We start from the raw sequence: 23,886 nt of genomic DNA on the forward strand, positions 1-23,886 counted from the left end.
GGACGGGACGGGGCGGGCCCGGTGCCGCCGCAGGGCAGACCCGCCGCGGGGACGGCGCTCAGCGGAGCCGCGGAGGCGCCGGGCGGGGGCTGCGGCCCGAGCGGAGCGGGGAGCGGGGCTGGCCGAACGCCGGCACAGGGACCGCCCGGTGCGGGACGCCCGGGAGCGCCGGAGACAAGGACAGGGAGCGGCCGCGGGCGGTGGGCCAGGCGGCCGGGTAGCCCCCGGAGCTCCGGGGGAGCGCGAGCCCCGGCAGCCGGGGGCATCGGTGTGCAGGGAGCAGGCGAGGCCCCGCAGCGCCTCGGTGATGGGCACAGCCCGGCAGGACCCGGTGCAGCGCGGGGGTGTCCCGGGGCTGGGACTGCGGGAACTGGCTCCGGCGTGAAGAAATTTCATTAGAACTTCCTTTGTGGAGGAAGCATTCTCAGAGACAGGAGACCCTGTGAGTAGCCCCAGTGTGGCACAAAAATGGGATCCACAAGGGTGCGGTGGATCCTTGGGAGAGGATGGCCACTGCCACTGTGACTGCTCGGAGCCTATATCAGAGGGACACGGGGCTGTGTGGCCCTGCTGGGAGCGAGCAGAAGGGTGCTGGTCCTGAAGGCCCAGGTTAGGAAATGGTAGGAGGGCCAGGAGGCATGGAGATGGCTGTAGCAGCAGGCTAAGTGCAGGCTGGAAGGGAGCTGTTAGCCCAAGGGTGCACTGCAGGCAAGTCTAAACTGTGCATGGTTCGGAGGGCAGATCATCTGAAACTAGAGAGAGAATCTGTGTGAATGTAGAGGAGGAAAGCATATTCCAGGTCAGTAACTGGTGCTCAGCAAAGATTAAACAGGCTTCTGAATCCTTCCTCATCTGGACTGGTGTCTCAAAAACATCATTACATGAGTCATGGCCTCTCATGTGAGACTTAGGGTATGGCATCAGCAGCATCTGCAGCTTTGATGGGGCCTTTGCACAGCAAGCACTCTGACATCTGTTTGTGGCGTGCACAGTGGGTGCCATCTTTCCATCTTCTCTGCTGGGGCTGCTGTGGGCCCACGTCCCTTTTCTCATGGCTGACACGAGGCGTGAGGTGCCACTGGAAGGCAGGGGTGGACACAGTGGTCCCAATGCAATTCCATATCTTTTTTTTCTTCCTAAATGTGACGTATCTGCTAAGTGTAGGCTGGGCTCTCCTGGTGCCCCATCCTGTCAGCCCTAGGCTTGGATGTGCTTATGGATGTTGCAGCTCGCTCCATTTTAACTGCCTTTCCTGTCAACATCCTCACCATGGCTCTGGACCCCAAACGCCTGTGTGGAGAGATTCTCATCCTGGCAGTTTTCTTCAGAGGCTCCTGCTGCCGTTTTTCACAAGGGATCTTGGTGCCCGGCAGTGGGAGGGAGAGAGGGGGAGTGGGGCAGTCTGGCTCACGTTACACGGACCGGCCAAGCCAGCCCCTGTGCTGAGCTCTCTGCTAACTGGAAGCAGCTGTTCAGATTTGGTGACTCTGCATCCACTGAGGTCACTGTTGTCTCCCTATGACCCAAGCCTGCAGACCTCATCAGAACAGGGGGCTTCTGCTACCCTGGACTGGTGCAGTCTGGCAGCTGGGCAGTTGCACCTCTTGCCAAAAGACAGGCTCTGAAACTACCCAATTGCATCCAGGGAGGATGGAAATGGAGAATTTTACACAAGCTTTCATCACCAGTTCCCCAACCCAGGGACCCTAATTTTTGTTCCCTGGTTGTCCCAGTGCTCTCAGCTGGTCTTCGCACTCCCCAGATTCACTTTTCGAGTTTCTCTCCTCCCTGCCAGCAGCTTACAAAGCCTCACTGGCTTCTCAAGAGCTGCATTACTAATCAAACCAGTTGGGCTTTTCCCCATATCTGTGGCCTGATCTGTTCCGGGCACTACGCACGCACGATCTTTCAGCTCCATCCTGTCCTCAGCCACTGAGTTTGCCCCAGGGAACCTTGGCTCTCTACCTGCTTTTCCACTCTCATTTTTCTTTTTTTGTTCTTTGCGTCTAAGCTCCTGCCAAGACATTTAACCCTCTGCCCTGTCCCTTCCCATGACCTAAGCAACTGGGCACCATTGGGATGGTGCAGTTTCATCACAGAAGCTACCTGGGACTCCATGCCCCAGCACTGCATGTTCTGGGGGTGGGCAGTTACCCCTCCAGCTGGGGAATTAGAACTGGCTCCAACAGAGAGATAGACCTGTCTAGGACCACTGAATTGGTGCAGATTCCCAACTCGGAGCCCAAAGGGACAAAAGTATCTTCTTTTGACTTCTGCTCTTGGAACACTGCAAGGGTTCTCACTTGCTGGGTGCAAGGGAAGCATGTGGATTTACCTCAAAATGTGCGGATAGACCTAAGACACCAGATGCCCACTGAAGTAAACACTTCTTTATGCATAGAAAACACTTTTTAATGTTTCTGTTTCTATCAGTAACCTGGAATTTCTACAGGCAAAACCAACCTAAACAGCTGATCCAAGGTGGGAAAGGGGACCCAGGAATAACCATCCTATGTTCCCTAGAAAGGGTTAACACCGCCGTGGGTTCTTTGGTCAAGGGCTGACATTCTTAGTTCCCAAACTAGACAATGTCAGCCACCTCTGTCCCCCAAAACAGGGAGGATCCTGCTCCTTCATCTGACATGAGCGGTTCCTGAGTGTGGTTATGGGACCAGCAGCAAACGCTTTCAAGAGAGTCCAAGTGTGAGCTCATGCAGCCGCCATCCCCGCAGACCACGGAGCCTCGTTCACCGGGGCTGAGCGAGTGCTGAGGCTGGTGCTCCTCACCAGCTCCTTGGCCGCTGGGTTCCCCTGGCTGTTCTCAGCGGGGGTGGGCAGGGCAGGGGCTGGCAGCCCGTGGACACGGGGAGCGTGTCTGCCGTGTCCGGCTGCGGTGCTGCAGGAGCTGTGGCTGGCTGCGCGTCCCTCCCCCATTGCTGCAGCGAAATGCAGCTACGGGGGAAAGGGAGGGAAGGAGCCGGAGCCAGCAAGGAGCAGCGAGAAGGAGACAAAGGAGGGGAGTGAGCAGCAGAGGGTGTGGGACGGGAAGGAACCCGAGCAACCGGCAGCTCAGAGGGAGTCGCTGCGTTCCTACTGCACTGCCACCACCCTCCATGGTACCAGCTTGGGGCACCCACAGATCTCAGTGCCAGCCAAAACAATGGGCATGGTCTGATTTTATCCCGGGCATTCCCAGCTGTGGGCACATCCTTTGCAATACAGCCGTTTTGATTTATTGTTCACTGGATGGAAGCCCACTCCCTCTCTGTGCTCCCTCCCAGGGACACCAGATTTCCACTTCATGGGTTTTTGGCACCTATATCCCTGTGGTCCCGAAAGGCACGCTGCTGGGGAGGGGGGAGGGAGTGGGGGATGAGAGCTAGAGTCTCAACTGGTCACTTGCTGAGCTCTCTCACAATTTGAGACCAGCTTTTCTCAGGGTGGAGAGGTGCAAGGCTGCTGTTTGTCCAAAAACCTCTGTCCCCTTGCAGACAGGCTCTGAGCCTCACAGGAAGCGTTCAGCTGTTAAAGGCACAGGAGCACACTGCTCTAGGGCAGCTGGTGCCAGTGTTGCCAGCCAGGTGGTGGTTGGGAGGGGCAGTTTAGGGTGTAGGTGATGGGGCACGAGCTGCTCACCTCGATGTCCTGTCAGCTGTGACCTGCTGGGCTGACTTCATATGTTGTCCCCACCCTCCGTTCTGGGCACCCTCTGGCATGTTGTCACATTCACTCCTTGTGAGGGACAGGTGATACACAGCGATTGGGCAGCAGGTACCTGGCCGGCCTTTCCTCTCAAGGCTTTTTTCTCTGTCCTTCCTTTGCTCCCTCTTAATCAGTATCCTCTGGTCTGCATTCCATGCAGGATTAAAGCAAATACTGCAAAGGAGATCAAGCCACCCTCTGCTCTGCCAGTTGCCAGCCATGGAGCAGATGAAAGGGTCAGCCATGCTTCTGCTGGAGCTGCTCATTCTTGGGGGCCTGAGAGCAGGGATGGGCTCTGCTGTCCTGGGCACCCTGGATCTACAAATAGATGAAGAACAGCCAGCTGGCACCATCATTGGGGACATCAGTGCTGGCCTGCCCCCTGGAACTAGTGCCTACATGTATTTCATCTCGGCACAGGAGGGCAGTGGTGTCTCCACTGACTTGGGGATAGATGAGAACACGGGGATCATCAAAACAGCTCGTGTCCTGGACCGTGAGACTCGGGACCACTACAGCTTCATTGCTGTCACCCCGGAGGGAGTCACGGTAGAAGTGAACATCCAAGTGAATGACATCAATGACCACGCTCCAGCCTTTCCCAAACAGCAGAGCACCCTCCAGATCCCAGAGCACACACCCATTGGCAGTAGGTTTCCCTTGGACCCGGCCTTTGATGCTGACAGTGGCCTCCTGAACACACAAGGCTATGTGATTAAAGGAGGAAACGTGGGGCAGGCCTTCCGCCTAGAAACACGTCGAGGACCCAACGGGGTCCTGTATTTGGACCTGGTGGTCAGCAATGTTCTGGACCGGGAAAATCGTTCATCGTACTCGCTGCTGTTGGAAGCCTATGATGGTGGTTCTCCTCCCCGGAGCACCCAGATGACGCTGGATGTGTCCATCCAGGACATCAATGACAATGCTCCCAGCTTCAACCAGAGCCGCTATCATACACTGATCTCAGAGAATCTGAAACCTGGCAGCAGTATCCTGCAAGTCTTTGCCTCTGATGCAGACGAAGGTGACAATGGGGATGTGATTTATGAGATCAACCGGCGGCAGAGCGATCCTGACCAGTACTTCACCATTGATGCCCGGACTGGAGTCATCAAACTCAACAAGGGTCTGGACTATGAAGTGAGGAAGGTGCATGAGCTGGTGGTGCAGGCAAGGGATAAGGCTGTCCATCCTGAGGTCACCACAGCCTTTGTCACTATTCATGTGCGTGACTACAATGACAACCAGCCCACTATGACTATCATCTTCCTGAGTGAGGATGGCTCCCCACAGATCTCCGAGGGAGCCCAGCCCGGACAGTATGTGGCTCGCATCTCTGTTTCTGACCCAGACTATGGAGAGTACTCCAATGTCAATGTTACACTGGAGGGAGGGGATGGCAAGTTTGCCCTCACTACTAAAGATAACATCATCTATCTGATCTGTGTGGACCAACTTCTGGATCGGGAAGAAAGAGACTCCTATGATCTGCGGGTGACAGCTACGGACTCAGGAACACCCCCACTCCGGGCAGAATCGACCTTTGTGTTGCAGGTGATGGATGTCAATGACAACCCCCCACTCTTTGACCAGCAGGAGTACAAGCAGAGCATCCCCGAGGTGGTGTACCCAGGCAGCTTTGTCCTGCAGGTCACAGCTCGTGACAAGGACCAGGGTCCCAACGGGGAGGTGCAGTACAGTATCGTGCATGGCCACGACACCCACTCCAGCTGGTTTGCCATCGACCCTGCCACTGGCATTATCACCACCGCTGCCCCATTGGATTACGAGAAGGACCCTCAGCCTCAGCTGACTGTGCTGGCCACAGACCGGGGAACTCCTGCCCTCTCTTCCTCAGCGGTGGTGTATGTGGCCTTGCAGGACGTCAATGACAACGAGCCGGTGTTCAGGAGTAACTTTTACAATGTATCCCTGAAAGAGAACACCCCTGTTGGGACCTGCTTCTTGCAGGTAGGTACAGTCTTGGGGAGGGCATGGCCAGGGCTGTGAGTGGCTTGGGGTGCCACTGCAGGCTGTTCAGTGCAGATGCCATGGCTTTGACGGGCAGTGTTTGCAGCAGGAATGCTGGAGCGGAGATTCCTGCTCTCGATATGAGTCTGGAATGGGGCCAAGCGGTGTCACACCCTTTCTGCGCGCGAGTCACGGGCAATGCCACTGACACTGGGCACACTGCGAGGCTGTCCATTGTGCAGAGCACGCTGTGGGCCTCAGTTGAGGTGGGTTCTGCTGTGCCAGGCCTTGCTTTCACCAGTGTGGAGCTGCCTTGCAGCCAGGGCACTCACAGCAGAGCTCAGGAACCACCTCTGGGAAGCTGCCTGTAACCAAGCTGCGAACTTCCCTCTCCCCCGCTCCCCCTCCCCTGCGAGGTCATTAGCCCAAGTTCATCAGTGTTGCTAGGGCTGGTTGTGAGCATTAGTATTAATTATGCTAATGAACTGAGGCACGTGCTGCTGCGCCAGCCTTTATGCTGCAAGAGGTCGCAGCTGGAGCCAGAGAGCTGCTGCCCCTCCGAAAGCTCCGTGACCCCACAATGAGCCAGCGGTGCCATTTGGTTTCTGTGTGTTCTGTGTTCCCTGCATTTGGTGTTTCTGTCACAGCTCAAGCCCTGGAGCCCTGGTTCCTGGGGACAGGTGATGCCACCCGCCATCAGGACTGGGGACAGTGGAGAGCTGGTGCAGGGGTGCAGTGAGAGACTCCTGACCACAGCGGTGTCCAGGCTGTCCATTGGGACAAGCACCAGTGACACTGAGGACACTTCTTTGCTGAAGGATTGGGACATAAGGATGTCTGGCTGGGGCCATAGGGAGCTCTGGGGCCAGGTGGTGAGAGGTGCCCACGGTGCCAGGAGGAGGAGGAATTCTGAGGCCCATGAGACAAGGCAGGAGGAGGTCCTGTGACCTGGCCTGGGAAAGGGGTCTCTAGATGGGCCCGGAGAAGGATTTGGAGCTGGCAAGAAAGAACTGTCTATGGGTGTTCTGTGGAAGCACGGCAGCAGCATGGGGGGTGTGAGTGGGGCTGGGGAGGGTGGGCTGTGGTGGGTGTGTGAATGCAGGTGACTGTGAGTGGGGTGGGAGCACTAGAGAGGGGCTTGTCAGGGGCTGAATGCAGGGGATGGGGTAGGAGTGTGGGGGAAAGGAGGAATGTAGAAGAGAAGGGATGTGGGGCAGGGGCAAGTGTAGGATAGGGCAGATCTGGGGGGTTTGGGGATGGGTCAAGGTGGGATTAGGGGGAAGTCTGGGCAGAAGAAGTGAGGTGGGGATGAGGAGGAAGATTTGGGTCAGAGGAGATTTAGGTTTGGTCTGTGCAGGGTCACACTACACATTGTCCCATTCTGGGGTGGGTGGGGATGGGGCAGGGCTGGGGACAGCAATGGGGAAGGGGTCAGGAATGGGTTCAGGAACAGGGTTGGAGCAGAGGAGCTGCATGTCCCTGGGAGAACATGGTGGCCTCAGGCGTGTGCGGGGACATCTGGGCTGCACAGCCCCCAAAGGGAGGCCCTCCTCTCTCCTTGTCCGTGCCTTCCTGCTCAGTGCCGCTCGCCGTGTGGGAAGGCGCTCTGGAAATGCAATCGGAGATGGCGGCTGGGCTCCTGGCTGCGAGTGCGGGGCTGAGCCAGAGGGAGAGCGGACCCTGCGGATGAGCCGGAGCGTGCGAGGCCGTGGGGACACATCCAGAAGCAGGTCCAGCACATGGCTGCCTGGCCCTTGAAGGGTCCAGTCCGGTTCCACACTGCACAGGGCACGGGGCTGACCCGGCGGTCAGTAGCGACAGAGGCTTTGGCCAAATTTTGATGGTCTTGGCTCAGTCCTTGTGTTTCGTTTGGAAACGGCGCGTCTGGGCTGAGTGCAGGTAACTCCCGCGTGGCCTCGGCACAAAGCAAACAGCTCACACATCTGCTGCTGCTTCCTCTGAGCCGGGAAATGTGAGAGGATGGGAAAGGAGGCTGGCCAGGCTGATGGCTCGGCCGGGGATGCAGCAGGAGCCAGCCAGGTCTGGGAGCTGGACAGAGCCAGGGCAGGGAGCCCTGAGCTCGGAGCACAGCTGCCCAGCATGACCACCCCTTTTGTCATGAACGGGAGGGCTTTAGAGGTGCTGCCAGGGCCCACAGTGGCCAGTGTCTGGCACTGTGTCCCACAGGGCTGCCCACGTCAGGTGTGCTGCCCCACAGCCCCTGTGTGCCATTGCTCTTGCCTGACTCCATCTGTCCATGGCTTCCAGGCATCAGGGCTCACCCTGACTTGGGATGGTAAAGGGTCTCTGTCAAGGTCTGGGTTTGGGCCATACCCACACAATGGTCACAAGAGCTCTGGCCCTGCCAGATGACATGCAGGACACAGGACAGTCACTCAGGTCAGCACAGAACTTGGTGGATTTGGTTCTCCATTGGATTGTCATGTTTCTAAGCAGAAGACCCTGGGAGGATGAGGTCTGTTTTCAGACAGTGATGTCTGCTCTCTGTGAGTAGGACAAACAGTGGGGAACGGAGAAGTCCCTGTGAGTGACCAGGAGAGACCTGAAGAGTGTTTGCAGGTCTCCTGCTTCCCCTCTTTGCCAGGTCAGTCTTTGTACCTGGGGTACAAACAGGGATGAGCAGAGCAGGTTGCTGGCCTGAGCTCTAGAGAAAGAAAAGGAACTCATAACATCTCCTCTGTCACTTGTGTTTATCATGGGTCAAGTCCCACAGTAGCAGATTCTGCACGAGCATGAAGCAAAGAAAATGGCAAACTCTCAGTTCAAGTCTGAGATGAGAGAGAAACACCAGTGAAGACAGAACCCAGGTAACCAGTGAACATACAATCAGCAGAAAATAGAGCAGGAGACAGTCACTGGCTAGCTCCCTTGTTCCTCTCTGTGGCCATCAGCTGACGATGCAGAAGCTTTAGGGCACACTGGACCACATTCCAGTGCTGTGGTTCCGTGATAGAAAGCACTGCTCTGGTATAAATTCACCCTGCTGGCTTAAATTTGTTTTAAACATTTGACTTGTACCAGCATGCTGCATGCATGGTCAGACACTGTTTTTCTGGGGCTTTCTGACTTTTCATTCTAAATCAAGCATTGTCTGTGCTCTGACAGAGAGCTGTGAACCCCATGTAGTGAGCATGGGCTGACTGGACAAAAACCTGAATGACATGAGATGGTGGTTAATTGATTCTTGCATAGATCCAATATTGATGATTATGGAACCAGAGCATCCATACACACAATTGTTGGGGGATATCCAAAATGAAACGCTGACCAGCAATGCACCCAACGTAGAGTCTCTGCAGTTTTGAGGATAAGTCTGATGAGTTTTGAGTCCTGATTTGTGATTCCATGGGACATTCATGGGACATGCATGCACTGCACTGAGACAGCCCTGTGGGCTGTGCCCCAGGGAGGAAGACGTGGGTGAAGAGCTGTTGGCTACACCAGACCACATACACTGTATTACCGAAAGAGAATGTGTGGAGGGCTAATCCTGATGCCTCGGTTGTGCTGCTGAAGCGGCAGCTGTGAGGGGACACGGGGCATAGCTGTGCGTGGGGACTGAAGCAGCACGAGGACTCATGCTCACCAACTGCTGCCAAGGAGAGGGGGCATTTAACATCAACCTATTTTCAGGCCTTTGGACGACACAGAAGAGGCCTCCCCCTCCTCAGAAACAAGGCAAGCTTTCCGAGGCGAAACGGGGAGATGCCTGTGAGTGTGCTGGGGAGTGAAGCAAGGGGAGGGAGAGCATCATGATCCTGGGGAGTGGGCTGCCATGTGGGAGAGTCTGGAGGTACACAGGAGTGTGGACATGGGGGAGATGCTGGTACATGGGGAGGTTGTGGGGGGAGGTGAGTGCTGTTGTTACGGCCAGAAGAGCTGCATTTGTTCCAAATTCCTGTGAAAGTTATTTCCTTGCGCTGCCAGCAGCCTCCTCCTGGGCTTGGCACAGCAGCCAGCGCCATGATTAATTCAAGTAGCATTTCCCCTGGAGCTGCAGCAGCTTTTCCACTGCAGCTGAGAGGCCCCAGCCCCTTGCGCTCCTCTCCCCCCATGCTCTGCTCCTCGTCCCAGCCCCCTCGCACAGCTCTCTCCTTCCTCCACACAATCCCCAGCCCCCTCACAGCTGCCCCTTTTCCCTTACCTCTGCTTCAGCTCCAGGCCCCTCAGAACTCCTCTTCCTCCCACCACCCTTGCTCCCACAGCTCCCTCCTCCACATGCACCCATAGCCCCACGCTGGTGCACGCTGCCCTCCAAAGGGCCAGTCCCCCTGTCCCCCTCACAGAGCCCCAGCCACCAGCATGGGCCCCCCAGTCTCTGCTCCCTCCTGTTCTCCACACACACCTTGGTCAGTGCCAGCTGCAGTTGACTTCTTCCCCAGGACCTTTGCTGCTGTGCCCCAGGGCAGCTCTCACTGGCTGTGCTCTCCCTGACCTGCACAGCCCTTGGGACATACCAGCCTCTCCTTGCTCCCTACGGATTCACAGACTGATTTGGACTGGGAGGAACCTTAAAGCTTCTCTCATTCCACCCCCTGCCATGGGCAGGGAGACCTTCCACTGGACTAGGTTGCACCAAGCCCTGTCCAACCTTGAACACTTCTGGGGATGGAGCAGCCACAGCTTCTCTGGGCAACCTGTGCCAGGGCCTCCCCACCCTCACAGGGAAGAATTCCTTCCCAATATCCCATCTAACCCTGCCCTCTATCAGTGTGAAGCCATTCCCCCTTGTCCTGTCCCTCCAGGCCCTTGTCCAAAGTCCCTCTTCAGCTCTCCCTGAGCCCCTTTGGGTCCTGGAAGGGGCTTTCAGGTCTCCCTGGAGCCTTCTCTTTTCCAAGTGAACCCCCCCAGCTCTCCCAGCCTGGCTCCAGAGTAGAGGGGCTCCAGCCCTTGGAGCCTCTCCATGGCCTCCTCTGGACTTGTTCGAGCAGCTCCACATCCTTCTGCTGTTGGGACCCCATCCCTGCCTTGGTCCCCAGGCTTGCCCTGCCTGGCATGCTTCATCTCATGCTGACCACAACCCTGTCTCCCCTGCATGTCTTGCCCAGCCACATCCCATCTTGCTGCACAGAACTTCTCTGTGAGCACTCCCTGCCTGAGCTCTGCAAGACTGAAACCCAGCCCCACACCTTGGTTTGGGGTCCTTCTGCCACTTCTACCCTACACTGTGGCTGCCCTACTCAAACCCTGCACCGTGAGCACTCTTCCCTGCAGAGCCCAGCTTCCCAGCCCCACTCAGCTCCAGGATTCCCTGCCTTATTCTGCTTCCCAGTTTCCAAGTCTGCTCAGCACCCTCCACGGGCTCCCTATGCCCTAGTAGCTGCAGCTGCCATTTCCCCAGCCAGGACACCTGGGTGCCCAAGTGTGAGCCTTGCTCCTTTTCCTTTTGTGCCTTAGTCTGTCCCTGGACTCAGAGGCCTCCAGGCTCCCAGAAAGGCGCCGTGCGTCCCCAGGCTCCTGCACCTCTTGCCCAGCCTCACCCTCCACATCCTGCATCCTGCCTTCCTGACAGTGTCTGTGGTTAGCCCACTTCCCCTGATCCTCCAAACTGAGGGCTTTACCCCATCCCAGAGCAGTGCTGGAGGCCATTGGCAGGCCTTGCTCCCCTTCCTGGCTGTGTGTGGCTGTGGCAGCCCGATGTGTTTCAAAGAATCACAGAAGAGACCTTAAAGCCCATCTCGTTCCACCCCCTGCCATAGGCAGGGACACCTTCCAGTAAACCAGGTTGCTCCAAGCCTCATCCAACCCAGTCTTGAACACTTCCAGGGATGAGGCAGCAACAGTTCCACAGGCAGTGTGGAGGCTGTGGCTGTGGGGCTGCCAGCCAGCCCCCTGCCCACGCCCGGGGCAGCGGGGACCCGGCGGCATGAGGCGGCAGTGCCGGCAGCTGTGCAGGGGCTCCCCGGACGGGGGGCTCCAGCAGCCGCGGGCTCTGACCCTCGCCTCAGCCACGTGTGCTGGACTGTCGCTGGGCCGAACCCTGACCCCGCTCCCTCCCCCGAGGCCCGAGCGTGCTGGAGGCTGAGACGCAGCCCGGGAGCCAGGGACGGCTCCTGAAATAGCCGCGTAGCCGCTCCCCGGCTTTTAGCTGGTCAGCGGCTGTGCCAGGGCCGCGAGGGCAGGACGCCTGGCACACACTCAGGCGCAGGGAGCCGTGCGTGGGATCGCTGACCACACTGGCGCCAGCCTCCCCTCCTCTCCCACCAAGAGCCGTCACTCGGAGGGGAGGGAGCCCAGGGCCAGATGTTTGCCAAAGCCACAGTGTAACATGTGCGCAGCAGAACCCCAGCCAGGGCCAGGCTCCAGATGAGCTCCCTGCCTGCGACTGCGCTGGCTGGAGCAGGGAGGACAGCCAGGGAATGGAGGCCCGAGCTGCTCAGCAGTGCTCCGTTGCTTTCCAGCGTTGCGGGCTGCGCAGGGGCACACAGCTCAGCAGCAGGGCTGTGAAGGCAAGGGATGGCTCTGGGTGAGGGGCTCTGGTGCTGCCCTCGAGATGGGTCTGTGGGAAAGGGAGGCTTTGATTCCCACAGGCAATGCAGCTGAGGACCCTGGTGTGGGGCTGCACTTAATCCATCCCCATCTCTGGGGAATGTAAGATGTCTGTAGTGCCTTGGCTTCTGTCTTGCTGGGGAACTGAGAGGAGAGTGTGAAATAGCAAGGCCTCGATGCCCATCTCTGCCCTCCCAGTTCTCAATGCAGTGGGGAGAGGCACACTAGCCCAGGACCCGGCTTCCTTTTCTAAGGCTGGTGCTCTGGCTCCTTTCTGCCTAGCCCTGAGCCATCTTGCTGGTCTCTTGTGTCATCCTCTTCTGCTCTGTGGTGGCCACAGCACTCCCACCAGGTGTTGTTCTGACCAGCTGCAGGGCACTCCAACTAAGTCTTCTCACCACACCTGGGAGGAAGGAAGGGCAGGTAGCAGGTGCTGCTGCCCAGTGCGGTCAGGGCTGTTGTGCAGGGCTGGGGAAGCAGATCACCTCTCTTGGACAACTGGAGCTCAATGGGGAACTGGGGTGTTTAGGAGGGTCTTTGGAGATCACAGAATGGTTGTGTTTGGAAGGGACCTCTTGAGATAATCTAGTACAACCCCCCCATGCACAAGCAGCACCATCCAGAATTGTTTGCCCAGGATGTCACCACTTCCCTGGGCAACCTGTGATGGAGCTTGGTCACCCTCATACAGGGAAAGTGCTCCCTGATTTTCAGAGGGACCCTCCTGTGTTTTACTGTGTGCCCATGGCCTCTGATCCTGGCACTGGGCACCACTGACAAGAACTTGGCTCCATCCTCTTGTTGTCTTCTTTCATGTATGGATGATACCCCTTCTCTTCTCCAGGTTGAACCATCCCAACTCCCTTAGCCTTTCTTCACAAGAGATTTGCTTCAGTCCCTTCATTATCTTCATGGCCCTTCACTGGACTCTTTCCAGTGTGGCCATCTCTCTCCTGTACTGAGGAGCCAGCACTGGACCCAGCGCCTCCAGCTCTGGCCTCACCAGTGCTGAGCAGAGAGGCAGGATCTCATCCCTGACCTGCTGACCACACTCCTCCTGATGCTGCCCAGGATACCATTCTGCTTCCTTGCAGCAAGGACACCTTGCTGTCTCATCTTCAACTTGGCACCCACCAGGAACCCCAGGGCTTCTTTTGCCAGGCTGCTTTCAGTGGGATGGCCCCCAGCGTATATTAGTGCAGGGGACTGTTGCTTCCCCAGGGCAGAACTTTGCACCTCCCCGTGTAAAACTTTGCTAGGCCTCTCGTCCATCTCTCCAGCCTGTCGAGGTCCCTCTGGGTGTGTCACGACCCTCTGGCATATCAGGCTACTCCTCCCAGTTTGAGGTCATCCCCATATGTGCTGAGGGGAGGCTACACACTGCCCCATCATTCAGGTCATTAATGAAGATTCCAAATAGGACTGGACCCAGGACTGACATCTGGGGTACACTGCCAGTTACTGGCCTCCAAGTAGGTGTTGTGCCCCTGATCACCACTCTCTGGACAGGAGCCGTTCAGCCCGTTTCCAGCCAACCTCACTGTTGGCTCATCCAGCCCATTCACCAACAGCTCCTCCATGAGGATCTTAGGGGGAAGAGTGTGAAAGAACTTCCTAAAGTTCAGATAGACAATATCCACTCCTTTTCTGTCATCTACCAGTTGTTTATCAAGTGGGTGAAGCATGATTTGCCTTTGGGAGAAACCATGCTCACCACTCCTGATGATTTTCCTGTTCTTCCTGTGCATAGATATGATTTCGAGGATTAGCTGCTCCATGAGTTTCCCAGGGATCAAGGTGGGGCTGACTGGTCTGTAGTTACCTGTCATCATGGCTAGGCTTCACGAACAAAGATTTGGGAAGGACTCTACCCACATTTGCTACAAGCGCACTGGTGGCTAAAGAGGCCAATGCAAGATAGACAAGTCCAGTTGCAAAAGGCACAGCAGAAAGACTCCTTGGATGGTATTGGCAAGACATGATTCTTTCTGCATTGTCTTTTCTCCTCGAGAGTGATCCCCTGTGCGTTCTCAAAGGAAGCAGCGGCGTTATAGGTAGTGTGTCTCCAGGCCTCCCGATTGGAGGCCAGAGTAGACCAGTGAATCCTGCTGCTTACTCTTGAAGATAGGAGAGAGATTTACCTTCCTGCAGATTTCAGGCACTCCTCCCAAACACTGTGATTGAGAAACGATTATTGTGAGGGGCCTAACAGTGACGTCTGCCAGCTCCCTCAGCACTCATGGGTGCCCAGGACACATGTCCAGTTTGCTTAGGAATTCAGTGACCTGTTTGTCTTCAACCAATGGTCTATCTTCCTTGCTCCGGCTTTCATCCCGGTCTCTGGGGCCTAGGATTTCTGAAGACTGGTCTTACTAGTAAAGACTAGGGTAGAGAGGGCATTAAGTACCCCAATCTTTTATATGTCCTGTGTCACCAGGTTCCCCATCTCCTTCAGCTGTGGTCCTTTTACCCAGCCTTCCTTTTGTCACTGATGCACTTATAGAAGCTCTTCATCTTGAATTTGACATCCCTGGCCAGATTAAAATCCAGTTGGGAATTGGATGCCAACAGCTGCGTTTCCATGTAATTACACTGTTCAGTGGGTGATTTCAGCAGAAAGTGTTCCCCAAGCCCCCCTGTGATAGCATCCTCTTCTACACCTATCAAGGAAAAGGCTTCAAAACACAGCATCTCCTGGGTTCCTTAACACATCCTCTGGTCCCAAGGGCACATGCCAGTTCATTTGCATCCATTATGTGACAGAAAAGCTGTAGTTCATCTGTCACTTTCATCCAGCTCCTTTCCCTCATCACCACTTCCTGGCAGAGCACAGCTCGTGAACCTCTCCCCTCAGAGCCTACCTTCCAACCTGTCTTTCACCCACCCGGTTGTCTAGCCCTCCAAGCTGTATCATCCTGCCTTGGGTATGAGGATTGTGGGAGAAGGTGTCAAAATCCTTCCTAAAGTCAAGGCAATCGTCACCCACAGCTGTCAGCCCTTTGACCCCACATCCCATCATTGTAACATCACAGAGGGCAAACAGGACAGTCAATCCAGGATGGCTCTTCCCTCCCAGGATACTCTGTGTGGCCAAAAACATACTCTGAGCGAACTCGCTCCATGATTCTCCCAGGGACCAAAGTGTGGCTGACAAGAATTTAGATCCTCAGATGATCCTTTTGGCCTTTGTTGAAGATGGGGTGTGATATTTGCTTCCCTCCAGTTGTCAGAAATCTCCCCTGATCTCTACCACATGTGAAGAGCAGCCCTATAAATCCATTTTTGTCAGCATCCGTTGATGCAGCCTGTTGAGTCCCATGGATTCATGTGGATCAACTTCATTAAAGAAATCCTGACTCCATCTTCACTCCTCTCTGTTAGCTCTGAACCCTTTTGAACAACATGGAGGCCTGGGAAACTGGTGGAGACCAAGGTGGAGGAGGCATCGAGTGTTCCAGTCTTGTCTGCCTGCTGTCACTAAATCACCCACCACACTTGGAAATGGGCCCTTCTTCAGCCTTTTCCTACCGGTGCAGTGGTAGAGGCTCTTTTTGGCACCCTCAGTTCGCCTTTCAAGTCTCAATCCGACTTGAACTTTGACTTTGCTGACACCCTCCTGACATGCCTGGCGATGTTTATAAATTCATACTGTGTAGCTTGCCTCCATACCCACCTCCCATCTCATAGAATCATGGAATGGTTGGGATTGGAAGGGACCTTATAGCTTATCTCATTCCACCTCCCTGCCATGGGCAGGGACACCTTCCACCAGCCCAGGTTGCTCCAAGCCCCGTCCAACCCGGCTTTGGACACTTCCAGGGATGGGGCAGCCACAATTTCTCTGGGCAGCCTGTGCCAGGGCCTAACTATCCTAACAGGGAAGAATTCCTTCCCAGTATTTAATGTAAACCTACTCTCTGTCAGTGTGAAGCCATTCCCCCTTATCCTGTCGCTCCAGGCCCTTGTAAATAGTCTCTCTCCATCTTTCTTGCCGGCTCCCTTCAGGTACTGGAAGGCTGCAATCAGGTCACCCCAGAGCCTTCCCTTCTCCAGGCTGAACAACCCCAATCTCTTAGCATACGTTGCCTTTTGCATGGCAGCTGAGCCCTGAGGCCCCTACTGAGCCAAGGCCATCTGCTGACATGTCTCCTTGCTTTCCTGAGCACTAGGATGGACTGTTCTGCACTGTGCTGTCCTGAAGGCTTGCCAGCTTTCCTGAGCTCCCTTGGCCTTCAGCACTGCCTCCCATGGGACCCCTCCCATCGACTAGTTCCTTGTATAAGCTGAAGTCTCTCTTGCACTCCGGGGTCTGTACTCTGTTTCTCTCCTTCCTCACTCCCTTTAGGATTCTGCACCTGCTGCTTCATGGCCACTGCAGTCACACCTGCTGCCAACTGCCACATCCCCAATCAGTGCTCCCTTCCAGTGAACAGCAGATCCAGCTGTGTGCCACCCCTGCTTGGCCAGGGACATTGGAATTCTTTGTGAGATCAGGGGTCTGTGATCCTGGCTTCCCCAGGTACTGCTGCCTCCTTGGCAGCTTCATTTCAGGGATTTCCTGGCAGAGCACTGATGTCCTTGTGCTTAAAGCCTTTAGTGACTGTGGGGACTCCATTCAAAAGTCAGAGATGAGGGGGCTGTGGAGGCTCCATTCAGGCTCAGAGCTCTGACTCCTGCTCCCACATATTCAAGCAGCAGGACTGGCACAGCCCCAGTGGAGTGTTTCCTGGGCAGTTCCATAGGCAGCTTGACCCCATTTCCCTCTGTTTTTCAGGCAAACATCAGGAGTCTCATGAGTGAGCTACAGTAAAACCAGCTGTGAATTCAAGATTTGGGGTGGATGCTAAATACAGAGCCTGGGGCTGCCCTGCATTAGCTTCTAGCAAAGTTCCTGGAAAAATGTCCAGACTTATTTTAAAAATTTCCAGGAGTGGTGAACTCACCGCAGGCCTTGATGAGCCCTTTTGGTGGCTAATTACCATCACAGCTAAAAATGTGTCCGTTTCCCAGACCGTGTGTGCTCTGAGCCTGCAGCCTTGTGTGCCAGCTGAAATGAGGTGGCTGTCGTACCTGGTGGCTCGTGGACCCCTGTGATGTCTCTCAAGGCATCACCCAGCTGCATGGGGGATCCTGCTGCCCTCGGGCCTCAGTCAGGCCCCGCTGAGTGTGGGCGGCCCGCAGGCAGGCAGCCAGCCCCATCCCATGGGATGCACACATGGGATGTCAGTGGTCTGTGGGCAGGGAGCTGGGGCTGGGGGTGTGCCAGCCACAGCCTCCCTCCTGCACACAGTGGCAGAGCACAAAGCAAAGTGTTCAGCGTCCCCAGACTGAGCCAACACCGTTACCTGCTCCAGCAAGTATTTCCTGTTCCTGTGGCTTTTCTCTGGGCACCAGTTTAGCATCACCCATCCAAGGGAGACAAGGGCCAGGCCCAGTTGCACACTGGGGTGTGGGTATGGGGCTGTACCCCAGTTACAACAGCCAACATGGAGCCACTCTGCTGGTACCCTTCAGATGAGCTCCAGTGATGTCAGTGAGGTCAGATTTGTACTCTCCAGTGAGCAGCTCCCCAGCAAGGGAGGCTGGGGCTGTAGAGGGAAGGGTGAGCTCCAGAGGAGCAGATGGATCCAGTTTCCCAAAGTGCCTCCTGACCCAGCTCTGTCATGACACCTGTGTCTCTGAGTGCTCTGCAGCTGGAGCAGGGAGGGGGGATCCTGTTCCATGGTGCTTCTTCTGGCAGCTGCTGCAGAGCTGGGAAGCAGATCCTCTGCGCAGGAGCCTGGTGCTCACTGGAGATGTGCTCTGAGCTTCTCCTTGCAGGCAGCCCCTCAGACCGCAGGCATCAGGGCTGGCGAGGGTGTTGCAGGTGCTGCCTCCTCTTCCTGGTCAGGGCAGGGTGGTGTCACCCCTGCTGGGTTGACTGTTCCCTCCTGGCCCAGCCATTCTGTGTCCCCTTGCCCTTGTCCCTCCGTCCCCGGTGGCCGTGCTCGCAGCCCCCAGCCGGGCCCTCTCCTTGGCGCGCGCGCGGCGTTCCTGCGCTCCTCGCGCGGGAGCCGAGGCCCCATGGCCGCTGCAGGGAGGAGCTGTGGCTGACGAGGCCTGAACTCCACTTCACCCGGGCCTGGCCCAGCTGCCTCCTCCCGGCTCCATCCCCCAGCTTTGTTCTCTGCCGAGCTCCCAGCTGGTGGAGGAGCTGTGGGCAGGGATGTGGGGTCAGGATTTGGTTCCTGCTGACCTGAACTCTGTAGGAGCCATAGGAGGAACTGGGGTGGGCAAGCAGGGAGCAGCATTCATCCTCCTGCTGTGTCTGTCGTGGTGGGTGCAGTTCTTGTGCCCCAGGCTGAGTGAGACTGGGCTATCCCAGGGCTATCCCAGTGAGACTGGGCTATCCCACTCTCCATCCTCATCCCCAGCACCCGGGGCTGCTGGATACAGAGCTCTGAAAGCAGGACAGAGCCGTGGCTCTGGTAACGGGGTTGACTTTCTTCCTGTCCCATCCTGAGTGTCTTTGAGAAAAGAAGGAACAGAGAGGAAGGGGCAGCTGCTGCTGCTGTGCAGGTTGTCCCTGGCTGGCTGATCATGTGGGGGGCAATGAGGGTGCTTGACTGTGAGGTCCTTGGCATCTTGGTGAGCCTGGGCCTTTCTGTTTCCCCTCTCCCTATGGTCTTTTCTTTTGCTAAGGCAAGTCTTGTTGACCTGGGTGATGGATGTTGCCCCAGAGGTGCAGAAGGGAGTTGCCACCTGGGTGGTGAGGAACCTGCAGCAGTGCTGGAGATAGAAAGCAGAGTGCAACTCTTGCACACAGTGCTCCCCCTCCTCTGTGTCCCCTCATAGGGACCCGCCAGCACAGGCTGATCCTAGGGTGCCCCACAGCTGCGGACAACACTGCCCACGGCACTGTCTGCATCAGTGAGCCCTGGGAGCCCTGTTCTGCTGCAGGGAGGGCTGCAGGGGAAGCGGTGGCTGGTGCAGGACAAGAGCTGCAGGCTCGAGGCAGTCACTGTCACTCTTCCTCACGATGACCTTCTCTGAGGAGGGTGTGGTGGCTGTGGACCATGGAGCAGAGGGTGGCAGTGGGGTGTGGTGATGGGGCAGGGCTGAGTCTGGCTGGTGGTCTGCTCTGTTAAGGTAGTACCCTCCCTGACCCAGGTGACAGCCACAGATGCAGACAGTGGCGCGTTTGGCTCTCTTTCCTACTCCATTGGCTCTGGCATCGGCAGCGTTGTCCCCACGCAGTTCAGCATTGACAAGCACTCGGGGCAGCTGTGCACGGAGCAGCCCCTGGACCGCGACGAGGGCACGTCTGCCTACGACTTCACCATCACTGCTGTGGATGGGGTGAGTGCTGGCGAGGCCATGGGACGTGGTGCTGCTGCCTCAGCATTGTGCAAGGGATGCTGCTGCCCTTGCACTATCTCTGACCTAGTCCCTCTGCAGGGCGGCCTGAACTCCATGGTGTACGTGAAAGTGTTCCTGGAGGACACAAATGACAACCGGCCAGTGTTTTACCCGCTGGAGTACGCCGCCAGCATCAGCACACAGAGCATGCCAGGGACAGCTGTGCTGCGTGTCACTGCTAACGACAAGGATGAGGGGCTGAACGGGAGAGTGACCTACCGCATTGTCCTGGGAAACTCGCCCCCGCTCTTCTCCCTCAACAAGGACACAGGTGAGAGCTGTCAGGGAGCCAGAGCAGGCAGAAACCAGAGCATTGTGATATGGGAAATGTCAAAGCAAGCCTGTGTATCAATGCTTGGACACCTCAGCAGTGCAGTCGGCCTCCAGAGTATGCCTGTTCTTTTCCCTGCCACATCATTCTCTGTTTGACTTCTTGAGCCTCTGGCAGACCCTTCCCAGATTCAGTCCCTGACCTCTTGTTTCTGCTCCCTGCTCTGTTCCTCATTTGTCCCATCTTCCTTCCTCTCCCCCCTTCCCCATCCCTGACTCACTGTGCCTTTCCTCCTGCGTGCTGATGCTTTGCCCCATCAAGCCATATCCTGGTTTGTTTCTTGTCCCTGCCAGTTCCCTCCTCTCCCCAGCTCAGCTAACTCTCCTCCGTATCTGTCACTCTTGGTTCCACCATTCTCACTGGCTGTGTCTGCTCTGCCTTGCGTTGGCCATTGAAAACAGAGCAATTTCTGCTGGGGAGGTGGGCGCATGAGCGTGCAGTGGCAGGGGCTCTCAGCAGGACAGGAAGGCACATTGAGGGATCTGCAAAACGTTCCCAAGTTCCCCACAGGTAACTGGGATGAGACAGGCACTACCAGCCCTCCTAACAGAAGGTCACCTCCTTCATAGGGCTTGTCAATTATAGTACTTCAGTCCCAAAGCCTCCCCATAGCCCAGGCGGGTCCTCCCCATGGCCCAGGACCCGCCTGCTGTGTCATGACCCTCACCCTGTGCCCCACATTAGAAAGCCCTCTCCCCTCCTTTCTCTCTCCCAAAACCTACCCTCTGGTTCATGTCCCTAAGCCTGTACCACTGCTTAGCTCAGGGCTGGGTGTAAGGTTGAGTGGGGAGTATTTGGGTAGGCTTTCCTGGGAGGGCTCCTCTCCTTCACTCCAGCTCCTCCATAGCAAGCTCCCTCTATGATTCACATTGTTTCCTGTCCCCTCTGATCTGTATTTTCCAGCTTATGGTTTGGCCTATCCCCTGGAGCCAAGTGACAGACAGGGGTGCAGCATAGTGCCCCATCAATGGCTTTCTTCCCCAGGTGTCATCTCCCTGTCATGGTCCCTGAGCGGCAAAGCCAACACCCTGGTGCAGCTGGTGATCTCTGCGCAGGACGGGGGGGGGTTGCAGGCACATCCAAACGCCCGGGTGAACATCAGCATCGTGGAGGGCACAGTCTCACCTCCTGTCTTTGAGCAAGCTCAGTACTTCTTCACTGTGCCCGAGGACACGTCGCAGGGCACCAGCGTGGGGGCTGTCCAGGCCCACAACCCGCCAGGTAAGGCATCGTCCCTTTTGCATGCCGTCACTTTCCCTGTCCCCACACCATCCTGAAGGTCCAGCACCCACCACACTTCCTCACAGAGCAGCCCTGCTCTGGGAGCTCCACGCACACACGTCTGAACGTGCACCCTATGATTGTCACCCAGCTCAGCATGTGTGCTTACCCCATGTCTGTACACACACCTGTGCATCTGCGAGCATGGGCACAGTGCTGCTGGACATCTCAGACCACCTCCGGCACAGCCAGCACTGCCCAGCCTGCTGTCATTCCTCCTGTCTCCATCCCTTTGTCCACAGGTCATGCTGATGACATCTTCTATTCCATCTCCTCGGGGGATCCGCATGGCTACTTCTCCATTGATTCGGCCTCGGGGCAGCTCCGCACCAGCATGCCTCTGGATCACGAGTCCCAGGCAGTCCTCATCCTGGATGTCCAGGCCCGAAGCGGTTCACCCCCTGCCTACAGCAACACACGCGTGAAGATCTCTGTGTCAGACGTGAATGACAATGTGCCGGCATTCCCAAGCCCCTCCGACTCCATCCTGCTGCCAGAGGCCACAGAACCCGGGACTACAGTCTACACCGTGCAGGCCGAGGACCGTGACAGCGGTGCCAATGGCCAGGTGACCTTCGAGCTGGTGTCAGGGGGTGAGGGCACCTTCAGCGTGGAACGCACCTCGGGGGCGGTGCGGCTCCTTGGGGCCCTGCAGTTTGAGGCCAGCTCAGCCTACACCTTGGCCATCGTGGCCCGGGACAGCGGCGTCCCACAGCTCAGCTCCACCTTCACGCTGCTGGTGCACGTGCAAGCCGAGGATGACAACGGGCCCATCTTTGACACTCTCACCTACCGCGTGGAGGTGCAGGAAGGTGTCCCCGTCTCCACCCGTTTCCTGCAGGTGAGGGCCCTGGCACACGATGTGGAACCCACAGCCCTTACCTACCACCTGCGTGCAGACGGGGACGCTGCCAGCTTCGGCATCATGCCCGAGAGCGGCTGGCTGTACGTCAAAAGCGCCCTGGACCGGGAGATGCGGGACCTGTACGTGCTGACGGTGCTGGCCTCGGTGGGAGGCAGCGGGGCTGCGGGGGACACCCGGAAAACTGGCACCAGCACCGTGCGAATCAGCATCACTGATGAGAACGACAACAGCCCTCGGCTGAGCGAGGAGCGGTACTTCTTCACCGTGCCTGAGAACCAGGCTCCTGGCAGCAGCGTGGGGAGAGTGACGGCCAGTGACCGGGACGCGGGGCAGAACAGCCGGCTCACCTACCGCCTGCTCCAGCACGATCCCAACTTCCTTATCCACACACAGACAGGTGAGAGACTCCTGGCTTTCTAGGTGGGGCTGACTGGTGGGAAAGCCCATGACAGGACAGCAGTGATGGCAGACAGGCCAGTGCAGCAGCAGAATAGGCACCTTCTTGCCCCTGCAGTGCTGGGCTCCAGCAACACACCTGAGCAACGCAGCTGAGCACAGGCTCTGCTCTAAGAGAGGGCTCGAGCTGTGTCCCCACCTCTCCGTGTTCCCACTTCTTGTGCTTGTCCCATCCCTGGAAGTGTTCAAGGTCAGGTTGGACAGGGCTTGGGACAACCTTGTCTAATGGAAGGTGTCCTTGCCCATGGCAGTGGGGTGGAACAAGATGGGCTTGAAGGTACCTTCCAACCCAAACCCTTCTGGGATTCTCCCTCACAGGAGAGGTCAGCACCAAGCACAGCCTGGACCGGGAACAGCAGTCCAGCTTCCAGCTCCTGGTGATTGTGCAGGATGGGGGAGCACCACCCCGCAGTGCCACCGGAACCATCTATGTCACCGTGCTGGATGAGAATGACAATGCTCCTGCTTTCCTCCACGTGGGCAGTGGTCAGGAGCTGCCCGTGCAGGTAGAGGCACAGGCTGGAGAGCTGGTGAGGCAGGGATCAGATAGCCTCTGGTTATGTGACAGGCAGTTCTGCTGGGGGATGGGGAGGGGTAGGGACACCCAGGAGAGTTTTGGGGTGGGAGATGAGCAGGCACGAGTCAGATCTATGCAGCAGCCAGGGCAGTCTGGCAAATTTGACTGAGACATGGCAGGATGGGCATGTCCTTGGGAAATGCAGACATCCTGGTGACAGAGCAGGCAAGGGCTGCAGAGGGCTCTGGCACCAGCAAGACTGGCCAGCAGACAGAAGCTCTTGGCTTGCATGTGCCTGCAGGGAGGGATGGCAAGAGGAGCCTGAACCTGACCCTGAAGAGCCAGGGTAAGCAATTGTGGGTAGGAAGGTGCAGGATGCCATCACCTAGATCTGGGGATTTTGGGTACAGCCACCCTTACTTCTGGTAGGTTGAGAAAGCAGTGCACAGCTGGGCTTGGCACACACAGTGGTTTTCTGGGAGTCCGCCGTGGCTGCCAGCTTTTCCTCAGCACTCTGGTGGCAGCATTCACCAGGCACTACATGTGCTGCAGACTCAGTTATGTGGGTGCTGCTCAGGAGAAGTGGGTGAGGACCAGCCCCACGTCTGCCTGCCTCTGCTCTGCTACGTCCCTAAGAGCAGCATGAGAGGCAAGAGCTCATGGGAGTCGACCATAGATCGCTGGCAGCAGCAGAGCACAGTGAGCAGCCAGAGCCCTGGCCTCATCTTCTTGGCACAGGGACAGCCTGTGGCTGGACACTGCATATCAGGCTGTGTGCTCAAAGCCCCTCACATGGGGCTGGCTCACACACATCACAGCGATGGAAACCACTCTCTGTCACAGATGCTGCCTGAG

General features: G+C 57.0%; 1 protein-coding gene across 1 annotated transcript in view; it reads left to right on the forward strand.

The window, feature by feature from the left end:
• Positions 1 to 23,886, forward strand: part of DCHS1 (dachsous cadherin-related 1) — a 46,455-nt gene that overhangs the window by 2,735 nt on the left and 19,834 nt on the right. The window contains exons 2-7 of the mRNA XM_027670060.1: positions 3,863 to 5,673; positions 19,333 to 19,521; positions 19,621 to 19,852; positions 20,897 to 21,133; positions 21,436 to 22,455; positions 22,833 to 23,020. Coding sequence (XP_027525861.1) covers positions 3,863 to 5,673; positions 19,333 to 19,521; positions 19,621 to 19,852; positions 20,897 to 21,133; positions 21,436 to 22,455; positions 22,833 to 23,020 — 3,677 coding nt within the window. The remainder of the gene's footprint in view (positions 1 to 3,862; positions 5,674 to 19,332; positions 19,522 to 19,620; positions 19,853 to 20,896; positions 21,134 to 21,435; positions 22,456 to 22,832; positions 23,021 to 23,886) is intronic.

The sequence above is a fragment of the Corapipo altera genome, unplaced genomic scaffold, assembly GCF_003945725.1.
Source record: "Corapipo altera isolate COAL_440 unplaced genomic scaffold, ASM394572v1 336, whole genome shotgun sequence".
In the NCBI taxonomy this organism is placed as follows: Eukaryota; Metazoa; Chordata; class Aves; order Passeriformes; family Pipridae; genus Corapipo; species Corapipo altera.